We start from the raw sequence: 25,713 nt of genomic DNA, 5'->3' as shown, positions 1-25,713 counted from the left end.
TTTCCTGGCTCTTCTTACTTGTTTATTCTTACAAGTAAACTTTCGAATCAACTAGACTAATGCCAGAAGAAAATCCACATAGTATTTTTATTGGGATTATATTAAATATGTAAATTAATTTAGAATAAACATTTTTATGATGTTGTCTTCCTAGAAGAAATGTAGTGTCTTTCAGTTTGTATGAATCCCTTTTGAAGGAAAAATATTGCAGATCCTAAGTATTGACCCAAGTTATATTTAATGTAATGTTACTTAAATATGTACAAAATAAAATTAGGGATAAATTCCTTATGTATAAGAGTAAATTCCTTATTACTCATATAATTATAAAACTCAACAGGTTTACTATTTAAATACAATTAAACCTACAAAACTCCCAAAATTCAGATTAGCAATATCAGACTAATGTGAAATAATCTAATTTACTGTTAATAGCTTACTGTGGTTATACCAAAAGGATATTTATTATTAATAGGAAGTTCCAGAGTTGATTCGGTCATTCAGCTGTATCATTCAGGACCCAGGCTTTTTGTGTCCTTTCTTTTGCCATCCTTAGAAGTGTTGACTTTTCCTTCTCTTGCTTGTCACCTTATAGTTGCAGGATGGCTGCTGCAAGTCCACTTGCATCTTACTTTATTCTGTCTTTCCAATTAAAAAGGAAGGAACGGGGCAAAGGTGTTTTCCTAGCTAAGCTTGTCTTTTTTTTCCTAGAAAGGGAAACTCCCCAGCAGATTTTTCCCTTAAGTCTCATTGTCCAGAACTGGTTCACATGTCTATCCTAAGACCAATCATTGGCAGTAGGGAACAGGATTACTATGACTGGTTTAAAGCAATTCTGATTCATTTCCTTAGACTGAAGGAAAGATACCAAGAGATCTCCACCAACTTCTAAAACAATTTGAAATTCTCTTAAGGAATAGAGAGTGATGGGAAGTGGGGAAGGAATGTCTGGAGTAGAGAGTAAACAGCATCTGCCCCAAGTCCCAAAATTAACAAGTAGGGGAGACTGATCTTCTGACTTCAAATTCCTAGTGATTTCATTGCAGCACACGTATAGAAAGTGATTCTTTCCTACCCTTCTTTTCTCCCTCTCCTCCTTGTGCCAGGTTTGAGCCCTTTGACCTGAGCACTTCTGAGTAAATGTCCATTTTTCCATTGTTGCTAGGCTTATTGCCAGCAAATCTTTCTTCTTAGTGTCTTCAAAATTGGATAATTAGATTTTGTTTTTGTTTTTTTTTAAAGCTGATAAGCCCTCCTTGTTATTACTTGATGTCAGATTTGAGAAAACACCTCTGGTTGGTTAGGAAAAACTTTTCCTTCATGCTATGAAATAGTTTCTTCTAGAGAAGAAAGTTTTAACTAATAGTCCTATTAAAAGGGTAGTTCACTTATATGCCTCACTTAGTCTTCAATATACAATATTGACAACCAGTCCCAAACACAGTCTACCAATATATTTTGAAGATTGAATAATTGATTATGTTGACATTTCCAGTCATTCCAAACCATAGCAGAAGGCTGAGGTTGTCTACTATCAGTCCTTTTCCACCGTGCCTCTGTGTGTATCCTTTGCCATGGACTTTTTCCAGGTATAAATGGAAATCCTGCCTTTGCTACTAATAAGCCATGAGGCTCTAGTCGAGTTATTTTTCCTCTTTCTGGGCTTGTCGCTCATGATGTAGTAGAAAGAACGCTTTGGCACTAGACAGACTTAAGTTTAACTCCAAGCTCCAGTGCTACTGAAAGTGGCTCTGGGACACTTATTTTGCATTTCTGAGCCTTTATTTCCCCATCTTTGAAATGGGGATACTTTTCTTGCAGAATTCAAAACACTGCTTGATACATAATAGACATCTAATTGTACCCTTCCATAAAGTATGATTTGGGTTAAATGATTTGTAATAACCTGATCCAGTAGTTGTTTTTAGAATCTAAGTCTGCTGCTTTGATAACCTGCCGTTATCACTACTAATGAATATTCCAAACTGCCATAACCCCCAAAAAGCCATTTGGTTGCCTTCTTTCCATTCTCTTCAAAGTTTTGCTAATGAGGACTTTTTTTTTTCTTTTTCTTAAAGCTTGATTTAAATAGCTGGCTGCAGTTAAACTTCAGTATTTTGTCTCCTCTCCAAGACTCCTAAAGTGGGGAATTTGTGACGGGAGTGACTAGGACTGCTACTGTGCAGCTCGTGACTCATTAATAACTCTTAACAAACTTAAGCAGCACAGTAGATGTTGAAGTGTATTATGTCTGTTTCGATTTGAGACATTCATTTAAAAACATACAACTTATATTTCTTATTTCTTGTTCTCCCTCCCTCCTTTTCTCCCCTCCCCTCCCTTCTTTCCTTAGCAGTTGATTATATAGTTTTGTTGGTTTTGGTCATTATCTCCTAGTAAGCATCATCCCATAGTAGGCGAGCAGCACATCCTCTCTGCCCCTATAGCCTTCTGTAGATATAACACTTATTGCTCTGATTTGTAATTATTGATCGACTGTCTACTCAAGACCGTGAGCTTCTTAAGGGTCAGAATTGTGTTAATTTCCCTGATCCTAGCACGCTGGCTACTTAAGTACTAACTGAATGAGAAACCCGAATTGTAGACCCTGTTTTACCTCATTCTATAAGAACCACCTTATTTCCTCACCAGTTCCATTAAGATGGCATAACTCAAGCTATACTCCCTTTCTTCTGAAAGCTGTTCCACTTCATAAAATAATAGAATCTACATTGTTTTTCAACAACAGCTTTTAGGTAAAGTGTGTTGTATCTGTTTACAAATACCTTGTCTTAATTTGAAATTTGAAATACTCATATGGTTGAAACTCGTGCTTGAAATTAGTCTTTTATATGTAAAGATTTATGCCTGTTTCTTGGTTTTATTTTATCAAAATTTGGCAATTTATCTCTTCCTCTCTGAATCCCCAAACTTGAAAGCAAGTCCATTACTGTATGAAGAGCAAATGTCACTTAGCAATTATTTTCAGACTAGCTGCATCTTATAGGATTGGGTTTTTCTGCTCTTGCTCAATTTATTTCTTATTCTCTAAGAGTAAAAACTATTTTCCAAGGAGTAGGTACCTACACATTGGTGACTCTACTAAGTGTAGAGACTAGAGCAAGCAGTCTACTGTTATAAGCTAACGTTAAAAGCTCTCTGTAGTCATGTCCCAGGAAATGTCACTTCCTTGAATGTTTCTGGCACTTACCAGTTGCCAAGTTTATTTTGCTTGCAGTGCCTCCCATTTCACTTTTTCAAGTCCTAACTGTCCTTTAAAACCCATGAAGCTCTTTCAGACTATTCCAGCTCATTAACTTCTTCTGTCCCTTCTATGAACATCTATAACGCTTTTTGTCATTTCCACTCACTTGCCAATTCTTGTACATTACTACTTGTTAATGCATTTTTTAAATTGTTATGTCAAATTTATCTGTGGTAATTTTTGTGGTAATTTAAATTGGTGTTTACCGTGATGAATTATCATAATTTATATTTCATGGTAATTTTTTTTTTTTTTTAGTTTCCTCTATAAAATTGGAGGTCCCACTGTGCGGGGGCCTTTGTTTTTGTTTCTTTGAGTCTTCTACAGTAGCATAGTTAAATGTTTTTTATAAGATTTGATTTAATGGACACATGGCACACAACATTTATTTAAAATGAGATCCTGAGGCTTTTCCTGACCGTCCTGCCTGCACTGATCTTTCCATTTTCTGTCATTTTGGAGCACCTATCATTTATACCAGGGATTAACAAACTTTTTCTGTAAAAGGCCAGATAGTAAGTATTTTATGCTTTGCAGGCCATATGGTTTCTGTAGCAGCTAATGAACTCTGCTGTTCTAGGGTTAAAGCAGCCATAAATAGTATGTGAATGAATGTGATTGTGTTCCAACAATACTTTTTTTGTGGACACAAATTTGAATTTCATGTAATTTTCTTGTGTCCTTATATATTATTCTCTTGTTTTTTTCTTCCCTCAACGTTTTAAAAATGTAAAGACCATTCTTAGCTCATGAGCCATGCAAAAACAGGCGGTGGCTGGATTTGCCCACCATAGTTTGCCAACCCCATAGCAATACTGTTAGTTCTGTACTTCTGCTGTCTTATAGTAGAAAGAATATAGGTTTTATATCAACAAACTAGGATTCCCTTCCTGGCTGTACTACATACTACTTAACTGGTGCAAGCTTGACTTTCTTTTCTTAAGATGTGGGTGATACTATCCTCAAAGAGTTGTTTTTGAGGAGAAAGAGAAGATAGATATGTGGAGTCATTATTTAAATTGTAAAGCTATATAGTGGGAACTTACTATATTTCATAAATTCTAAGATACTTCTTTTCATATTTAAAATGATAGTATCTTAACAGTTGCTATTGGTCAGGTAACGGCCCTAACCTTGATTTTCATTGCCTGTATACATGAGTGAACACCAAAACCAGCATCAAAACTTGCAAAGTAAGTGTTGGCAGCTTGGGAGAAAATCCTGGAGACAAAAGTGGAGCATTCTTTTAATCACTAAGAACTGAATGGTTGTGGGGCTAGCCTGGTGGCGTAGCAGTTAAGTTTGCACACTCCACTTTGCTGACCCAGGGTTCACAGGTTTGGATCCCAGGTGCAGACCTACACACTGCTCATCAAGCTTTGCTGTGGCTGCGTCCCACATACAACATAGAGGAAGATTGGCACAGATGTTAGCTCAGGGCCAATCTTCCTCACCAAAAAAAAAAAAAAAAAAGAACTGAATGGTTGTGAGGAGGGATGGGTGTTCAATCAGGTGAGTTAAGCAATATCCTAAAGTGAGAGTTAAAAGTAAAATAACTCTCTACATAATGGCAAAGTCAGCATATGAGCTGGTATTTAGTTTTAAGAGACACTCCATCACCAATGTTCTTGTGAGGACTATATTGTTTGCTGAATTTCATCACAAATAGCATTTTAGCATATTATGGCAAAATGGGCTTGGAGGTGGAGCTACCCAGAGAATCTACCAATATTTCATAATACTGTTAATCAGAGGAAATGTGCTTCAGTTTTCCCAGCAACCTACTTTACAAACTTTCAGAATATAAACCCATTTTTAGGTTGGAGAATCTCTATGCTAACGTTTTTTCACTGGATTTTTGGAAATTGTAACCTTTTATTGGTAATCAGAGGATTTGTATTTTTGCTTCTTCCCTATCCAAATCATTGTTTAATTAGGATAGTACTTCAAATTTTTTTTTTTAAAGATTATATTTTTTTCCTTTTTCTCCCCAAAGCCCCCAGGTACATAGTTGTATATTCTTAGTTGTGGGTCCTTCTGGTTGTGACATGTGGGATGTCGCCTCAGCGTGGCTCAATGAGCGGTGCCATGTCCGTGCCCAGGATTCGAACCAATGAAACCCTGGGCCGCCTGCAGCAGAGCGCGCAAACTTAACCACTCAGCCACGCGGCTGGCCCAGTACTTCAAATTTTTATAGCGTTTGCTTTAACAAAAGCCTCACACTGGACATAATCTTTGTGAATCCTCCCCTGACCTGATTCCATCCCTATAAGTGTCCCAAACAAGATTGGATGTCCCATCTATGAGCTTTCATGGTGTGTTAGGCTTATTTCTGTCGTAGCTGTAGTATACAGTGACTGTTTACTTACCCATTTCCCCACAGGCATGAGGTCTTAGAGAGCAAGGACCAAGTTTTATTCATCAGTGGGAACTTCTGGCCTGCTGATTTCCCTAGTGCCCAGGAAGTGTGTATCAGGGCCTGTCATACAGGGCATACTCAAATGTCTCTTTAATTGAATTGGAATTAAATTAGCTGCTATGTAAACAAGTTATAACTGGAAAGAGGCTCTAAAATAATTGACCTAAAGATATTTGCTGTTTGCCTATGAAAATATTTCTTTTACTCTAGATCATCATGGCATTCAGGTTAGTCCGGTTGGGGGGTTATATAGCTGTTGGTTCTGAAATGTACTTCACTAGAGTCTTCTATAGGGTCTTCATTGGCTTTTAAACTCTGCCCCCAAACCTGCTTGCTTTCTTCCTGTTGTGATACTGTCTAAGCAGAATAGTAGCTTACGCAAGTTCTGATCACTGAGTCCGGCCACACACATTGATTATGAGAGTGAACAGCTCTAGTTAGCCCTTGCAAAACATCAAAAAGCCTTGTATTCTGTCTGCTTTCATGATTGATGTCTCAATGGTTATGTTTTCGTTTGAGGCCAGATCATTTTAGTAAAGTTGTTATTATCTCCTTCTTTCTCTTTACTTTTAAGGTTTGGAAAAAGAAGTCACTAATTATGTTTTCTCTTGGGTGAGTGGTGGAAATAAAATTTAGAAGTTTTTCTAATTTAGGTAAAGCAGAATTCTTTATTATCAGAGGTATAAGATTACAGTTCTCCCTCTGCTGCAGCAGTCTGTCTTTATCATTTATTTAAAGCAAAGTATATTTTTGAGTAATCTGACTCAGCAGGTTGGAAGTTCCCATGGGTTAAGTATCTTATCTGAAAGTGGTTTTAAGTGAGGTAAGATTTCATTCATTTGCTTGAAAGCACATATATTGGGCCATAAGAATCCTGTCCCATCTAATGAAGGACACTGTGTGAAATGCTACTATTTCCATTTTTGGATTCCTTGATGTCCAATTAACAATGAGTATTTCTCACCAATAGCCAACATAGAAAAGTAATAGAAATAGGATCAAGGATTTTCAAGCACGTTGTAAATCAGTATTTAGTAAGTTAGAACTCTTTAAAAAGGCCTCCTCTGTTCTCTTGAATGGCATCAGACATACTTGAGAGTTTTCTTTGATTCTTTCTTCTCAGTCCACCCTCCTGCCTCCTCCCATCATTACCATTACAGTTGTAAACCTTGACTTTCTTCTTAGTCTCCATGGTACTCAGGCTTGCTACAAGGGACTACCAATTACTGTTATCCCTGCAGCAGGAACCAATCCTCTTCCATCTCTTCCTGGGAATTTCTGAGTGTTCATTAGTAGCTTTGGTGATTTCAAGAATGGAAAACCTAGTATTATTTTAAGGGTAGTATTGAAAACTGATAAGGAAGTGACCCTGAGAATAAGATTCTAGCTCACTACTTTCTGTGGTCTTGGATGAGATAATTAACCTCCCCTGGCTTTAGTTTTCTCGTTTGCAAAACAGGGGTAATAGTAGCTGCCCCAGAGAGTTGTAGAAATTAATTGGTGTGTTTACCTCCATCCTTTCCCCAAACCCCATTAAATTATAGTAAAGTAATTTAGAAAAAGGAATGAAACCAAAGGACCGAGAAGAGGAGGGAAGATACTAACAAGATTCAGGAAGATAGCAAGTTGAAGAATGTTAACTCACTAACAGATAAGAGCAAACTGAAAACTATCCACAGAAGGAGAATGAAAGTGCAGACTAATCCGTATCATAGCTCCATAAAGGCTCAGGAATTGTGGGTGCTGGTATCTCTGAAAGGGGGCTAACAACAGGAGGATTGGTTGGAAATCAGTGTAGGGCACCAGACAACTCCCAGATCTTCTCCTTTCCCTCAGTGTGACATGAGACAGATTACCTTCTGGAGGATTGAACCAGAGTGGCTCTGGACTCAGATATGGTAGGCATATGAGGGCAAAGGTGCAGCAACAGGATGAAAACAGGGATTAAGTGAAAGTATACATTCTGTCTTCTGGATACATTCATGGTTTACTCCCTCACCTTCTTCAGGTCTTTGCTTAAAGGTGCCTTCCCTGACCATCTGATTTAAAATTGCTGTTCTTCCAAACCAGAACTCATAGTCCCCCTTCCTGACTTTATTTTTCTCCACAGCACTTATTGCTACCTGAGAAATGTTTACTTATGTCTCTTTTTACTAGAGTGTAAATGCCACAAGAGTAGAGGTTTTGTCTGTTTTGTTCACTGCAGTATTCCCAGTGCCTAAAATAGTATCTCATAGGTGCTCAATGCATATTTGTTGAATGAGTGAACAAATGAGATTATTCAGATCCTTTTCCAGAAGGCTAACACCTAGTCTTATGTCCTCAGGAAATTGGAAGATTTCTTTCTGGAGAAATGATTGGCCTAAGGGAAAAGACATGCAGATATTGATGTTGGGGAGAAAGAGTCCCCCATTTAAAGGTGGGCCCCTTTAACTGTACAGTGATCTTCAATAATCAACAAGCCCTGCTCTCTCATAGAATCACCAGACATCCAGGAAAAGCCTCTAACAAGAAAGACAGAGACCAAAACAAAGCGAGAAAAGGAAACAGTAATGCTTAGAAAGAAAGCAAATCCTATAAAAAACTAATATCTCTTGTTAGAGAGACAAGAGACAATATGGCATCTATGAAACAAGAACAGGATACTCTTAAAAAAAAAAACAGGAACTGTTTCAGAGAACAAGAAATAAGTGTTGGAAGTGAAAACAGGTATAGCAGATATAAATTCAATAGAAGAGAAAGTTTAAGGAATCTCCTGGAAAGTAGATTGTTCTACTTTAAGATTAGAATCTGGAAATACAGGGGATAAAAAGATTCTTTAAAAAAAAAAGTCTCAGCACCAGTACTGTAATTAGAAATGATAAAAAACTGTCTTAAATTTGAGAAAGAATATCTAACCTAAAATTGTTTTACCTAGTATTTGCCTACTACATCTTTATCCATCTTTTTTACTTTGGAACTTTTTTCTCTTTTAAATAGTATATAGATGAGATTTTTAAAAATCTCATTTGAGGATATTTGTTTCAGACCTAGAGCATTGTAGTCTATCGTTTTGATGTATATGGATTTATTTCCACCATCTTATTTGTACTCTCTACTTGTCTCGTCGGACCTGTGTTTCTTTTTCTCATTCCATTTTTTTCTCTATTAGTATGGTAATGATATAATCTGTCTGTTTTTTGAATGGTTCCCTTAGCATTTTTTGGTAAAATCTTTATTGAGAGAGAATTCACATACCATGCAACTGACCCATTTAGAGTCTACAATCAGTTTTTTCCCCCTAGCATATTCACAGAGTTCTGCAACCGTTACCACAATCAATTTTGGAACGTATTCGGCACCAGAAAAAGAAACCCCATATCCGTTAGCAGTCAGCCCTCACTTTCCTCCAAACCTTCCAGCCCTAGGCAACCACTAATCTATTTCTGTCTCTATAGTTACCTAATCTGAACATTTACAATAAATAGAATTATACAGCATGTGTTATCTTTTATATATTGTGACTGGCTTTTTTTGCTTAACGTAGTATTTTCAAAGTTCATCCATGTTGTACCATGTTGTAATACTTCATTCCTTTTTCTTGCCAAATAATATTCCATTGTATGGATATACCACATTTTATTTATCCATTCAGCAGTTAATGGACATTTGAGTTGTTTCTACTTTTTAACTATTATGAACAATGCTGCTTTGAACATTCTTGTAGAAGTTTTTAGGTAGACATATGTTTTCATTTCCCTTGGTATACCTAGAAGTAGAATTGCTAGATCATATGGCGTCTCTCTATGTTTAACTTTTGGAGGGACTGACAAACTGTTTTCCAAAGCAGCTGTGCCATTTTATATTCCCATGAGCAATGTATGTAGGTTCTAATTCTCCACATCCTCAACAACATCTTCTCCTTGTCGTTGTTGGTCTTTTTGTTTATGGCCATTCTAGTGGTGTGAAGTGGTTCTTCATTGTGGTTTTGATTTGGATTTCCCTAGTAACTAACGATGCGGAGTATCTTTTCATTTGCTTATTGGCCATGTGTGTATATATTCTGGAGAAATGTCTATTCAAATCCTTTGCTCGTTTAAAACATTTGGTTGTCTTTGTGTTGAGTTATGAGTTCTTTATACGTTCTTGATGTAAGTCCCTTATCAGATCTGTGATTTACAAGTATTTTCTCCTATTCTGTGAGTTGTCTTTTCTTGTTTTTGATAGTGCCCTTCGAAGCACAAATATTTTTAGTTTTCATAAAGTTCAGGTTATCTATTTTTTTCTTGTGCTTTTGGTATCACATCTAAAAGAAACCATTGCCTAACCCAGGATCATGAAGACTCATGCCTAGGTTTTCTTCTTAGAGCTTTATAGTTTTAGCTCTTGCATGTAGGTCTATGATCCATTTTAAGTAGTTTTTGTGTATGATATGAGAATGGGTCTAGCTTCATTCTTTTGCATGTGGATATCCACTGTCCTAGCACCATTTATTGAAAGGACTCTTGTTTCCCCATTGAATTATCTTGGCACTCTTGTCAAAAATCAGTTGACCGTAAATGTATGAGGTAATTTCTTAACTCTCAGTTCTATACCATTGATTTATATATTCATCCATATGCTAGTACCACACTGTCTTGATTACTATAGCTTTGTAGTAAGTTTTGAAATCAAAAAGTGAGTCCTCCAACTTTGTCTTTCCTTTCAAAAATTGTTATGACTGTTCAGGGACCCTTCAATTTCCATATGAATTTTAGAATCAGCTTGTCAATTTCTGCAAGGAAGCCAGATGTAGTTTTGATAGTTATTGCTTTGAATCTGTAAATCAATTTGGGGAGTATTGCCATTTTAACAATATTAAATCTTCTAAGCCATAAATATGGGATGCCTTTCCATTTATTTATGCCTTTTTAAATTTATTTCAGCAATGTTATATACTTTTCAGTGTAGAAGTCTTATTTCATTGGTTAAATTTATTCCTAAATATTTTATTCTTATGAATGCTATTGTAAATGGAATTGTTTTCTTAATTTTAATTTCTGGATTGTTCGTTGCAAGTGTAGAGAAATACAACTGATTTTTTAATACTGATCTTGTATTCTGCAACCTTACTGAACTTGTTTACTAGTTCTTATAGTTTTTTAATGAATTCCTTAGGATTTTGCCCTAGACATTTTAACATACATACTTAATATATAAAAGTTGAAGTTTAATCAAAATTTCTGTCATTCTTCTGAAATAATACAAAGACCTTAGAAACCTATGGCAGGCAGAATAATGGCACCCCAAAGGTGCTCAGGTTGTGTCCCTGGAACCTGTGAATATATTATTTTACATGGCAGAGGAGAATTAAGGTTACAGATGGAATTAAGGTTGCTAATCAGCTGACTTTAAGTAAGGAGATTATCCTGAATTATTTGAGTCGGGCCAATGTAATCACCAGTGTCCTTTAAAAAGAGAGGGAGGCAGAAGAATGGGTCAAAGTCTGAGAGAAATTTGAAGGTGCTATGTTGCTTACTAGCTTTGAAAATGGAGAAGGAACCTATGAGCCAAGTAACATAGGCGGCCTGTAGAAGCTGGAAATGGTATTCAAATATCAAATATCTCAGACACTTGAGGAACTCATTGCTACTAGATTGAACAAATTAATGCATCTATCATTTCATATTTTGGGGATGGGAGTTGCTTTTAACATAAGTGTCTTTAATGTTCTGTGATTTAACCACAATATATTAATTCTCTTAAAATCTTGTGATTTGTTGGGCTTCATGGATCTGTAGTTTGAAGTTTCAGTTCTGGAAACTTTAGCTATTACTCTTCAAATATTACCTTTATCCATTCTCTAATTTCCTGTTGGAACTCTGATTTGACACCTTTAAGACTTATTTCTCTCTCCACCGTTTATCTTAACTTCTTTCATATTTTTCTTCTTTTGTTTGTGTTGGATTCTAGATATATCTGAACAAATGTATTAGTTTACCCTTCTCCTTAGCTGTCTAATCTGTTAAACTTGACCATTTATTTTTTAATTCTCTTCATTTATTCCTAGAAGTTGTATTTGTTTCAAGTTTCTATTATTTTAAAACATATTAAAATTATTTTACATTCTATTTGATTTTTTTTTTAAGATTTTATTTTTTCATTTTTCTCCCCAAAGCCCCCTGGTACATAGTTGTATATTCTTCGTTGTGGGTCCTTCTAGTTGTGGCATGTGGGACGCTGCCTCAGCGTGGTTTGATGAGCAGTGCCATGTCCGCGCCCAGGATTCGAACCAATGAAACACTGGGCCGCCTGCAGCGGAGCGGGCGAACTTAACCACTCGGCCACAGGGCCAGCCCCTCTATTTGATATTTTATATTCAATATGTGAAGTCTTTATATGTCTGTTTTATGCTTTCTGACTATGAGGTGGTCATCTGCTTTGGAACTTTATCTGTGGGAGTCCTTGGTCCTAGAATGAAGGTTGATTCCTTCAAAGAGGATTTGCCGGGGCCGGCCTGGTGGCACAGCGGTTAAGTGCACATGTTCTGCTTTGGTGGCCCATGGTTTGCTGGTTCGGATCCCGGATGTGGACATGGGACTGCTTGGCAAGCCATGCTGTGGTAGGCATCCCACATATAAAGTAGAGGAAGATGGGCATGGATGTTATCTCAGGGCCAGTCTTCCTCAGGAAAAATAGGGGGATTGGCAGCAGATGTTAGCTCAGGGCTAATCTTCCTCAAAAAACAAAAAGCACAAAGAGGGTTTGCCTTTGTCTCTGTTGGAGTCCTGAGGGCACTACCAGTCTGGGTCTACTTTAAACTAAATTCTCAGCTGGAAACTTCTTGGAATATGTAAGTGGTGTGAATTTAGCTGAAATCGGTTTGAGAGCTGTCTTGTGGTTATCATTTCACCAGAAAAGGATTTTTTGGATTTTTTTCTCTCTCCTACCTTCTACCCAATGCCAAGTTTCAAGACAGGCGTTTTTTTCTTTTAGTCCTGGGATCAGGTAGGGAGCAGAGAGTTAATTCTACTTTACCCTTTTCTTGATGATATAATCCTTTGAGATCCCCACTTTATGGGAAAAAGATTTCCTGCTGGGCTCCCCACCAAGGCTCTCCATCTTGGGTTTTGTGTCCTGTTGTGTGTGCCCCAGGAAACCCCAAAACCTCAAGTTCAGCTAGTTGGCAAACGCCATCAAGATAAAAGCCAGCTTTAATGGACTGAATGTGTCTCTGAGTTCCCACCTTCACTTAACTTTTGTCCTCAATATTCCATAGTCTTTACTTTCTTGCCAGCTCATCTGTGCATTTAAGAAGAATGAATGACTGTATGGAATTATAATATATGATTATATATAATATGTAAATATATAATTATTAATATAATTATATATATGTAATCTTATATAATATATACTTTTATATATTCATATATTTTTTATACACACACATAGATAATTTTAGCCAACATTTCCAAAGTTGGATCTTTGAGTTACCTAATTACCATTGATGGAAATAGTTCCTGACATAAAATTTCTTCACCTAGGAAAACTGTCAGTCAAGTGTGAATATGGGGTAACAGCATTTTCTGACATGTACAGTTTCAAAATTAATCTCCCATTCTCAGAAAGCTAATGGAGGATGTGTTCCATCAAAATAAGAGAATGCATCAAGAAAAATATGGGACATAGAATCAGGGATTCAACACAGGAGAAAGGCAAGAGGAATTCCCAGGATGATGGTGAAATGCTGGCAATTTATCATATCCAGAAAGCAAGCATTTGGAGCAGATGAATGGAAGGTGCCAGGAATGGAAGTTTCCAAAGAAGAACATGGACCTGATATATTATTTAATGTGATTGACCGTATTATGAGAAGTTTCACAGATTTCTCAAAGGTTTTTTTTTTTTTGAGGATTAGCCCTGAGCTAACTACTGCCAGTTCTCCTCTTTTTGCTGAGGAAGCCTGGCCCTGAGCTAACATCCATGCCCATCTTCCCCTACTTTATATGTGGGACGCCTACCACAGCATGGCGTGCCAAATGGTGCCATGTCCACACCTGGGATCTGGGCCGCCGAAGCCCGGACCGCTGAGAAGCGGAACGTGCGAACTTAACCACTGTGCCACCGGGCTGGCCCCACAAAGGTTCTTTTTCTATTTCAAAATGCTTAATTGTGAAATATACATACAGAAAAATGTCCAAACTATATGTGTACAATTCAAAGGAGAATAAAATAAATTCCCATGTATCCACACGCACATTCTATTATGAAATAGAACATTAGTGGCACTTCAGGAGCCCATTTGCCTCTCCCCAAGAGCACCTCCACTTACCATGGTTTTCAATTGCCTATTTATCATTCCTTTGCTTTTTAAAATAGTTTTGCCACCTATGCATGTATCCATAAAAAAGACATTTATTTTTGCCTGTTTTTGAACTTTATTATTAATGGAATTATACTGCATTTATTCTTCTATGCTTATTTCTTTCTCTAAATATTACATTTTTGAGATTCATCCATGTTATTGCATGTAGTTCCAGCACATCCGTTTTCACTGCTGTGCCTTATTCAGCTATCTGAATATATCACAATTTATATATTCCACTGGTGATGGATGTTTAGCTTCTTGTTATTCTTTGCTTTTATGGAAATGTTTCTGTGAACATCCTTTTTTGTGTATTTTAGTGCCTTTGTGCAGATGTTTTTCTGTAAAGTGAAACTACTAAATTGAAGGACACCTGTTCAATTTTACCAGGTGATGCTTCACTGCTTTCCAAACAGTTTTCCCCATTTACACTCCCACCAGCTGTGGATGACAGATGACGGTTCCACCTGATCCAGATCCTCACCAATGCTTGATAGTGTCTGGCTTCTTATATTTTGTCAACATGATGGGTATGAAATGATACCTTACTCTGATTTAAAGTTTTGTGTCTCTGACTATGTACGAAATTGGGAACCTTTTCATGTGTTTATGGGCTATTTGTGTTTCCTCTTTTGTGAAATGCCTGTTTAATGTCTGTTGCCTATAAAAAGGTTTTGGCAAACAGTTAGTGATAGTTTAATAGAAGACTAAGCAAACAAAATACAATTATTAATTCTGGAAAAAGGTAAGAAGTTGTACAAAAAAGACAATGTAGTCAGTGTACCACATGGCTCAGCTGTGAACAATATTTCTGTAGTAACTAACATTTGTGAAGTACTTGCTAAATGCCTGCTTATAATCACTTTTCAAAGTGTACAGTTGAGGAAATTGAGGCATAAATTAACTTGCCTAATGGTCATAAAGCTTATAATTATTGAAAATGAGATTTAAACTAAGGTAATCTGTACATAGCCATAGTATAAAAACTGTGTATATTTTTAATGAAAAGTTTTAATTTTGATGAAGTCCAGCTCCTAAATCTTCTCTTTTGGTGTCATATCTAAGAAATTGTTGCCTAAGCCAAGATCACAAAGATTTATTCCTGTGTTTTCTTCTCTGAGTTTTGTAGTTTTAGCTCTTACATTGGGGTTTATGATCCGCTTTGATTTAATTATGTGTATAGTGTGAGGGAGGGGTCCAGATTCACACTTTTGCATATGGATATCCAGTTGTCCTAACACCATTTGTTAGAAAGACTGTTCTTTCCTCAGTGAATTTCCTTGGCCCCTTTTTTGAAAATCTGTTAACTATAAATGTTAGAGTTTATTTCTAGACTCTCAATTCTGTTCAGTCAATCTGTGTGTCTACTCTCATGCTTCTACCCACAGTCTTGATTAGTGTCACTTTATAATGTCCCATTTCCTTTTACTGCAAACCTTATCAGAATTCAGTAAGGAGGATTCTTTTATTAGCTTCAAAGCCTAATAATAACAATAATCATAATAATAATAAACATTTACTGAGACACCAAGCTAAGCGCTTTATGCACGTTAGTTCGTTTCATACTGTCAGCAGATAATCATCAGTGTGTCAGGCTCTGAGAGTACATTGGTGAACAAATGGAGAACTTCTTGCTCTCATGGATCTCACATTAGTAGCAAATTGACTGAGTGCTTGGAGGATAAAAACAAATACAGGAACAAATTAATTTTAGAAAATGGTTAGTTCTATGATAAAAATAGAACAGGCTAATTTTAGAGTCACCAAAGCCTAAGAAGGCTACTTTAATCCTGTTAACAACCTTATAAAACTGGCAGTATAACCCCATCTGACATGAAGAAACTCAGGCTTAGAGAAGTTAAGTGACTTGCCCAAGGTCACACAGTTAGTAAAGGCAGAACTGGGTTGTGGAAACAAACTTTTAGTTGGTAGCAAATGGAAGATTAATTTAGGTTTAGGAAGTATTAAGAGTGCAATGTCTCCTCATTCTTTTCTGTCTTTTATTATTTTTCCTCTTTCTGCTGGAAATAGATTGTTAAGGTCAAGCATAGGCCAAGGGTTCGTAATTTGGGATTCACAGATGGGTGTCTTGAAGCCAGTGGAATTGTATGCAAAATATATGTGTGCATTTTTTTTCTAGAGCAAGGATTCATATAGCACTCATCAGATTCTGAGCGGGGTTCGTGATAATAGCAAAGGGTCCATAAATACATTTGATTCGCATGGTTTAGGTAGACGCCACATATCCTTTGTGTTCTCACAGTACCACTTTGTTCGCTTTCTGCCAGACTCCTTCCTCTCATAGCAGAAGGTAGGAGGAAATTATACATTTATTTTGTTAAGTTTGAAATAAACTTTGTTCTGACATTTAAAATTCTATATACATTTACTTCTCAAAGTAGATTTTTATTTACAAATTGTAGGACTTAATAATTCATCTCTCTGTTAGTTCAAAACTTTAGAATAACTTTAGTTCTACTGTCAGTCCTCTTCCATATCTTGAACATTGTTGAGGTTTGTTAATTGCCTTTTTTGAAGGGTCTTTCTATGTTTTCCTCCTTTTTAATTCCGTTGCCAGTCTGGACTCCCATCTTCTCCTAACCAGGTTATTGCAACTTATTTTTTTTCAGACTAAAGTCCATCTTGTATCTTTCGCCACATTGATCTTTCTAAAATACTTTAATCTGTACATTTTATTGGCTCCTCATTTTCTACAATGCCATCCAAATTCTATCTGACTTTTGGGACCCTAACATACAAATAACAGAAAAAGAACATATATTCCCCCACCTTATTAGGTCTAATATCATTATTTTTCCACTATCTGCTTTTACTTGTATCAGCTTCTTTTAGTTTTTCAAAACTTGTACTTATTCACACTTTATTGCTGTTAGCTATTTTTAAAAAGTTTTTTATTTTTTATCAGTGTCTCCTATGACAGACACCATACTGGGTCCTTATTCATGCCCTTCTCTCTGCCTGAAATGTCGTCTTTACCCCTCCCTATTTTCATCAGTCCAAATTCTGTCTGTCCTTCAACATCTACCTTAAATTTTATTTTTTCTTTGAAGCCTCTCTTTATTTCCCAAGCTGAAAGTAATATTTCTTCCCTCCTTTTGAACATTCACAGCATGTTAGCTGTACCTCTTAGGGTATTTAACTCTGTACATTATGTTAGATATTTACATATTTGACGTTAGCTTCTTGAGAGCAGAGGCATTGTCTCAGTAGTTTTTTAATTATCCCAACATCTCCCATCACCCCACCACAGTTCTGGCATAATACATATAATAAGTTCTTGGTGAACAAATCCTTATTTTTAAAGTATAGCTTAATCTTGTTATGCTTCTGAAAGTTATTTTTATTACTTCAAAATTCTTTCATTGTGACTCCATTGAGAAAAATTTCAGTAATTAATTCATTAAGAAAATTATGGCTAAAAGGAGCCTACACAGGCTGTAATGACCATAAAGTAGCTAGACATAAATGAATAAGAAACAAACTATTTTTAAAAAGAATCAAAACTACATCCTTAAAATGCAGAATATTCTTTCTGACTAGAATATAAAGATTAATATAAGGTCCTTGCTGTCTATTTCATGACTAACAATGGTTGCAAAATTACCTGAAGCCATGGAGTGTATAAACAATTATGTGTGCAAATGAAGATGTTAGGAGTATGCCAGAAAAATCTCTGTCAGCGCAGGAACAACCTTTGGAGGTATAGATTTTTGGCTTTTTAATCAAATGGGAATTACTTGTATGTTGGTATAAGTTGGGTAGTCCCTGGAACCTTTTTTTGTTTAATGAAGAAAATTAGAATTGGAAGATGTTCTCCTAGTAATAATTTCTGTTTTGGGGAAGTAATTTTTCTATAACTGGTTCATGGCTAACTTGGAAAGTGTCTGTGGCCTTGGCAAAGTCAGCCATATTTAGATTCTGAAAAGGAAACCTTTGATAATATGCCCTAAAACCTTACTACTTTTTAGCAGTGTAAATGAGAGAGTGAGAGAGAAAAAAAAGAATATGAGAATTAATATAGCATTGGGGTTAAGAGCAGAGGCTTTGAAGAGTGATGGAACTGGATTTAAATCTAGTCACTGCCACTTAGTAGTTGTATAACTAACCTTGGCCAAGTTACTTTATATTTCTAAAACTGTTTTTTATCTGTAAAATTGGATAAAAATAACTCTCAAAGTTTTGTGAGGATTAAATGGAATCATGCCTGTAAATTACTTGGCACAGTGACTCACTGTTATGCACAGTGAATGTTAGGTACTATTACTGTGATGATCTTGTAGGTCCAGACATCAAAAATTTATGCATAGATCCTTAAAATTCATTATACCATGTTTGGTATGCCGTGTTGAGTTGTTATACCCAGATTAGCATATACATAGGTGGATTAGTGAGTGACTGATGAGTAAGTAGAATTAAGAGTTCTGCTTTTAGGAGCTGGCCCCGTGCTCGAGTGGTTAAGTTCACGTGCTCTGCTTCGGCGACCGAGGATTTTGCCGGTTCGAGTCCTGGGCGCGACATGGCACTGCTCCTCAAGCCATGCTGAGGCGGCATCCTACATGCCACAGCTGGAAGGACCCACAACTACAAATGCACAACTATGTACTGGGGGGCTTTGGGAGAAAAAGGAAAAATAAAATCTTTGAAAAAAAAAATTCTGCTTTTAGTTTTCCAGTAGGAGTTCAAGGACAACCAGCAAACCAAAAAAATAGGTCTAGGCTTAACTTGTAGTTTACTTCCACAGAGGCAGTTTTTCTGTCAAAAGATAGGATTACCTTTTACTGAGCAGCTGATGCCTGATTCATTAAATTCTTTTTAAAGATATGTTATTTTATTCACCTGCTACAGTCCAAGGCAGAAAGAGTTTAAATTTTAATTTGTCCAAGTCCGTGCTGTAAGTGTTAGGTCTGAGGAATTTGTAACACCTCAGACCATTTAAATCAATTTTTAGAGGTGAGACCCAAGCATCAGTATTTTAAAAGCTCCCCAAGTGATTTTATCATTACATGGATTGAGAACTACTGACCTGTCTCAATGCCTAGAAGAGAGTAGATACTCAACAAATGCTTGACTCTTGAAAGAATACATACCTGACTGCCCAGGTACTCCATTGTAATTCTTTCCAGTATTATATTCAACCTAGAGAGCTTTTGTATTAACTTAAGTCCTTTAGAGGGGCTTTGTATCATACTTTGTACGTATTCCCCATTTGGCTTCATGGCATATACAGGAAGTTGTTTGGCAGGAGGTAATGTTTTGCTGCTGATAGAATTCTGAATTTCCTATATTCCTGGGAGAAGAATGGGTGTGGAAATAGGGGAAGACTCAAGGTTTCTTTCTTGTCTCCTATCCAAGTTTAAAGACATTGGTTGTAAATAGACATTTATTGGTTATTTTTCTTTTGTTTTAAAATAATTTTATGTTTTTAAAGAATGGTTCAAAAATCAAAAAATAGAAAGAGATACAGGTTGAAAATTGTTCCTCTTATCTCCCAGTCATAGTTCGCCTCCCAGGATACCATATGTTATATCAATATTCTTTCAGAGATAGTCTAAACATATATAAACAATTATATTTATACATACTTCATATTTTTGCCCAAATGGTAGTATGTGCATCGTATTTGTTTGTTTATTTTAGAGTGTACCTTATCCATATGTAACAAATTTTATCAGTATATAATTGCTTCTTGCTTTTTACAACTAAATATTATTTCTCTGTGTACCACAATTTATTTTAGTTATTCACCTGTTGATGGATATTTAGGTTGTTTTCTATTTTTCCCTATTACAAACAATGCTACATTGAATGGATAAGTCATTTCACTTGTGTGTGAACATATCTTCAGATAAATTCCTAGAAGTTCAAGGTATTGATATTTTCCAGTTTGCCTTCTATGATGGTTGTATATTGATTGGTTGGGCAATGACAAAGAAGCATGAAATAATGTGAGGGATTAAAGGTATGAAGAAGTAATAGTGACCAAAAATGATTGTTGCAGGAATGATGTTAAAATAGATTGAGAGAATAAGAATGAGCCTATAGCCAAGAACAAGGAGAGAGAACTAGCATGTTTGTGATTTGTATGTACATGGACTATATTTGTGATTAACATATACTAATGAATTTCCTAAAGTCCTAAAATTTTTACTCTTATATCTGTATTTGAGCTTTTTAAAACACATTTTTATGAGATACTTTGTGTATGAAAACTCTTCGTATCTTTAAGGGAGAATAATCTTCCTATTTTCATTTCAGATTACATTTATTATTTGTTGCTCAAGATTTTACCTTTTCATAAACATACACATAGACAAAGAGACCAGTGCAGTGGTTATGGGGGGAGGGGGCTAGGGAGTGGACACGGCAGGTGAAGGGGAGCACTTACATGGTGATGGACAAGTAATAATGTACGACTGAAATCTTAGAATGTTGTAAACTATTATGAACTCAATAAAAAAAATATTTTTATCTTTTTGTGGATAACTAATTTTTACTTGAAATCTCTCTTTTTTTCCCCTTAGCCCTGGAAGAAAGCGAGACTTTTCCCCTGTTCCTTGGAGTCAGTACTTTGAGTCCATGGAAGATGTAGAAGTAGAGAATGAAACTGGCAAGGATATATCCTTTGCAAAATGGCTTATTCTTTAGTAAGCTTATAATGTTGTCTAAGTTAGAAGACTTGTGTAGTTTCTAAAATGTTCTTTATTCCTGCTGTTTATTTCATTTTTATTCCCCACTGTGTTCTTTGTACAGCATAGAATATTACTTGTAAGTCTTTTCCAATATCTTACTCTGCTATAGTTGTTTAATGCATGGGGAAGGGATTAAGAATTAAATTCTTGAAACTGATATATGTCTTAAGGGCCTAGAAGCGGCTTTCATGAGTCAAGTGAGTTGAACCGGTTTAGTGTCTAGAAACCAGGGACTATGTCCTCATTAGGGCAAAGGGAATCATTTTTTTTTCTATTAAAAAAGTGGTCATACTGGCTCCATGTTTCAAAAACAGATTTGATGTCTCAGAAACTTCTATTTAAGTGTCTCTTAAGTTTGGAAGTCTGCAACTTTGCTTATAGCTTGGTGCTGCCTTACTTTTCTCATCAGTATTATTATGAGGTAAATGATAAAAACTTCAGTGAGCAAAAGCTTAGATATGTTATCTTTAACTATTCATACACTTTTCGAGTTTACAAGAGTGGTTCAGAGGGTCCAGTCCTGCTCCTCCTGCATGGAGGAGGCCATTCTGCCCTTTCCTGGGCTGTGTTCACGGTAAGTAAGTAGTTGATAGTAGAAGTTGATGTTAGCACAATCCTTGTTTACTTCTGGATGAATTTGACTAGTCTAATTCTTCCTTCTGTACTCACTCACATGACTTGATGTAAGATTAGGGATGTGAATTGATTTCCAAATATTTATCGTGGTAGGCCCAAGATCATCTGTTCTTTAACCTAGAGGTTCTTAACTGGGGTGAGCTTTAGGGCATGAATTCTTCAAACAGTTTGTTAAATGGTCTACATATATTACATTAGGATGAGGGAGATCGAATTTGTGCCTTGTCAAAAGTGGTAGTCTGAGGGCTGGCCACATAGCCTAGTGGTTAAGTTTGGTGTAGTCTGCTTTGGCAGCCTGGGTTTGGTTCCTGGGCATGGATCCACACGACTTGGTGGCCATGCTGTGGCAGTGACCCATGTACAAAATAGAAGAAGAGTGGCACAGATGTTAGCTCAGGGCGAATCTTCCTCAGCAAACAGAAAAAAAAAAAGTAGTGGTCTCTATCTCAGTAAGCTAAGTAATAGATAAGCAGACATATTCTGTTCAGGTGCTTTAGATAGAGATAATGTCTGTCCTTTATTTGTCTCCCTCATAGAGCCTACTGTAGTACTTTACACATGGAGATGTCCCATAAATATTTGGAAAATGTTCCTTCTTTTTTAAAATAATGATTTATATTTTAATAGTACTTGTGAGCTACTAGGGAGTAAACAATATTTAGTAGATGATGTCCTGGTCTAGAGTGGAGGATATGTGTCTGTGTGAATACTGCCAATTGTAAATCTTCCTAATATGCTTGACTCTGGAGTGGGGCAGCCCATGTGCAAAGAGAGATACCCTTTTTTTTTTTTTTTTTTTGAGGAAGATTAGCCATGAGCTAACATCTGCTGCCAATCCTCCTCTTTTTGCTGAGGAAGACTGGCCCTGAGCTAACATCTGTGCCCATCTTCCTCTACTTTATATGTGGGACACCTACCACAGCATGGCGTGCCAAGCTGTGCCATGACCACACCTGGGATCTGAACCAATGAAGCCCGGGCCACGCACTTAACTGCTGTGCCACCGGGCCACCCAGAGAGATACTCTTAAGGAAGATATTCACAACATTCCTGTCTGAAATGAAATTGTCATCTCTTCTTGTACGTATCAAGAAGATATATATACTTCCTCTGTTTACCACTAGAGGATCTGAAGGACAGTAAATGAGAGCAGGTGGGAATGCAGCACTAGATTCCTGGAGCCAGATGGCCGTTGAGTTGAGGAGGGCCCTGAACATATCATTTTGTTCCTGGCTGCAGGATTATAAAAGCATCTTCTCCTCTCTTCTGTTAGACTATGAATTCCTTGAGAACAAGGATAGTGTCTTACTCCTTTTTGTTTCCCAAATGCTTGAAACAGTTCTTGACACATAGGCACTTACTCAACTGTTATCAAATGAGTAAATGATTTGGCCCTGTCTTGTTTGCTACTTCCTTTCTCTTACTTTAGGATATAGCGCTATGATTTGCCCATAAATGCCAGGCTCTTTTATGTCTCTAGACCTGTGTTGTCTAATAGAAGTATAATGCAAGCCACAAATGTAATTCTAAGTTTCCTAATAGGGACATTAAATAGGTAAAAAGAAACAGGTGAAATTAATTTTAATAATATATATTTTATTTAACCCATTGTACCCAAAATATTATCATTGCAACAGGTAATCAATATAAAAATTACTATTGAGATATTTCATATTATTTTTGTACTGTCTCTGAAATCCAATGTGTATTTTATATTTATAGCAGATCTCATTTTGGACTAGCCACATTTCAAGTCCTTAGTAGCATAGTTTTAGTCATTTACATTCCTCAACTAGATTGTGAGTTTTTTTGGAGGCAAAGACCGTGGCTTATTTATGCCTGGTGCATATTGTATGCTCAGGGAATGTTTTTTGAATGAACAAGTAACAACAACATGTGCCTGTTCCTAATATCTCAGCTATAGTAGTAAATGTACTCTGGTTGCCCTGAGCCAAGGTCAGAGCCATCAGAAATGGCTCATGTACCATGACTTGCCTGGCTCTGCTCTAAGCCACTACACTGTCACTGGGCAACTGACATGTTGGAGACATGGAAGGAAAGAGAGAGGTGACTGGGGAGAGGCATAGAGGAACATCTTACTGGGGATGTCACATTCACACAACTGAATTGCAACTTGCTAGGGATAGTGACTCCAGGCTCTGCCACATAAGAAATTTGGCAAAAAGTAGCCTGTGGATAGGAAAAACTTTATTGCAGGGATAATACTTAATGGGTCACAAGAGTTTGTAAAATTTTGATGAGAATCAAATATGTAGGCCAGAGGTAGCCTCATTATATTCTTTGAACTTTTGAGTAGCTCCCTAGGACTCTAGTGCATAATCAGAGCTGATGTTACCTATTTGAGCATTCCAAGTCCTTCGAGATAAGGGATCTAGGTAGAGCTAGAAAGGACTTTCCATGAAATGGCTATTGCTTTTGACACTAAGGGAAGAAACAATGAAGTAGGAGTTGGAAGATGTGATTTCTAGTCCCAATTTTACCAGTACTAGTAATATATTCTTGAGGAAATTACTTAAGTTCTTGATCAAGCCAGGTAAGCCTTTATTCTCCAAATACAGTCTCCTTATACTTCAAGCTTTCTTTAAAGATTATATAAAATAATGGATATGAAAACTGTAAATTATAAAGCATTTCACAAATATTATTATAATGAGCTATTGACATGTATTGATCTTAAATATTTTTATCTCACAGATAGGAACAATGAAATAATATGGAAAGTGCCAGGTGACTGATAAATGGCTGTTGACATTGTTATACTTGTTATCATTGTAAAGGATATCTCTAGTTCTTCTTTTAGGAAAATATATTCTACAGATTACAGTTCCATGACAAATTAATGAAATAGGGATTTTGTGATTAAATGAGTTTGGAAAATATTATATATAATATCCTTCTCATCTCTTGGAAATTCAGCCTAAATATCAGTATATTATTAAAGGTTTTAGGATGTTCTTCTAAATAAATCTATTTAATTTCAACTGTGTCTTCCAAATGTATTTGATCATTCACTTCCTTTTTCCTAAAACATCTGTTAGCATACCGCACTTCATGAAGCTTTTTTATAGATAGATCATAGTGTCCCAATTGCTTACCTGGTTTACTTGTATAACCAAGGGAATTCCCCCTCACTCAGTTAACTTAATAGCTTGGACTTTGGCTGGTTAAATTTACCTGCCATTTTTTGTTGTTGTTATTCCTGACAGTGTACCAGCCCACTGAATTAGTTTATATGTGATGGTGCTTTGAAAATAAAAATGTAAGTTAGTGCCTTAGCAATTGACTCCAGAGGTCATAATTCCTCAAGCACTGGACCATGTCTGTGGATTCAAAGGGCATCTATGGCAAACAACAGGAATAAACCCAAGCACCTTAGCAGAATTTGTCTCAGACCTTCATCCAAAAGATAATTAGTAAAATAGAAGCAAAAAGGCACTAGCATAGCAGGAGGACAAGTATACTGACAGCTAAAGGAAGAGATGAACATCTGAGATTGATATTCATGATGCTAGATCATGAGATCCTTGAAAGCAGGGACTATGCCTTATTTACTCTTATATCTCTAGCACCCAGGGCCTGCCTTGGAGTTGGTGCTCAGTAGTTATTTCGTAAATAAGTTAATGCTGACCCTGAACAATTAAGAAAAGGTTAAATTCTGTTCATTGTTTTCTGTTTAAAAAAGCAGAAAAGTATGTAATTATTCTAAAGGCTTTATCAAATGACAGTAAGTCATTTATATATGGCTGATACATAAAGAACTTGTATGACATGGTTAGAAAAATCCAAAATTCCAGGAGACACAAGTCCAAAGGACATGAAGAGACAATTCATGGAGAATAAACAGACATGACAATGCTCATCCTTACTGGTAATCAGATATGATTCATAGGAGGTATCATTTTTTTACATATCAAATTATTAATATTTTTCAAAACTAATCCTCAGTGTTGGCAAAGGTATTAGAAAACAAATACCTTCAAACATTGCTGGTGGCATTGTAAATAGATAGAGCAGGGGCTGGCCCCGTGGCCGAGTGGTTAAGTTCGCGCGCTCCGCTGCAGGCGGCCTAGTGTTTCGTTGGTTCGAATCCTGGGCGCGGACATGGCACTGCTCATCAAACCACGCTGAGGCAGCGTCCCACATGCCACAACTAGAAGGACCCACAACGAAGAATATACAACTATATACTGGGGGGCTTTGGGGAGAAAAAAGGAAAAATAAAATCTTTAAAAAATAAATAAATAAAAAAAAAAGTAAAAAAAAAAAAAATAGATAGAGCAAAGTAATTTAGCACTGCGAATGAATCATCAGAATATTTATACCATTTGACACAGAA

At 36.4% G+C, this 25,713-nt stretch overlaps 1 protein-coding gene across 2 annotated transcripts in view; it reads left to right on the top strand.

Annotated features, from left to right (window-relative positions):
- PPME1 (protein phosphatase methylesterase 1) overlaps window positions 1-25,713 on the top strand; it is a 71,931-nt gene that overhangs the window by 7,136 nt on the left and 39,082 nt on the right. For both annotated transcript variants that reach the window (XM_008540433.2, XM_070625841.1), the window contains exons 2-3: window positions 20,553-20,646; window positions 21,202-21,294. In XM_008540433.2, the coding sequence (XP_008538655.1) occupies window positions 20,553-20,646; window positions 21,202-21,294 (187 nt within the window). The remainder of the gene's footprint in view (window positions 1-20,552; window positions 20,647-21,201; window positions 21,295-25,713) is intronic.

The sequence above is a fragment of the Equus przewalskii genome, chromosome 6, assembly GCF_037783145.1.
Source record: "Equus przewalskii isolate Varuska chromosome 6, EquPr2, whole genome shotgun sequence".
NCBI classification, from domain to species: domain Eukaryota; kingdom Metazoa; phylum Chordata; class Mammalia; order Perissodactyla; family Equidae; genus Equus; species Equus przewalskii.
This window is presented reverse-complemented; position numbering and strand designations above follow the sequence as displayed.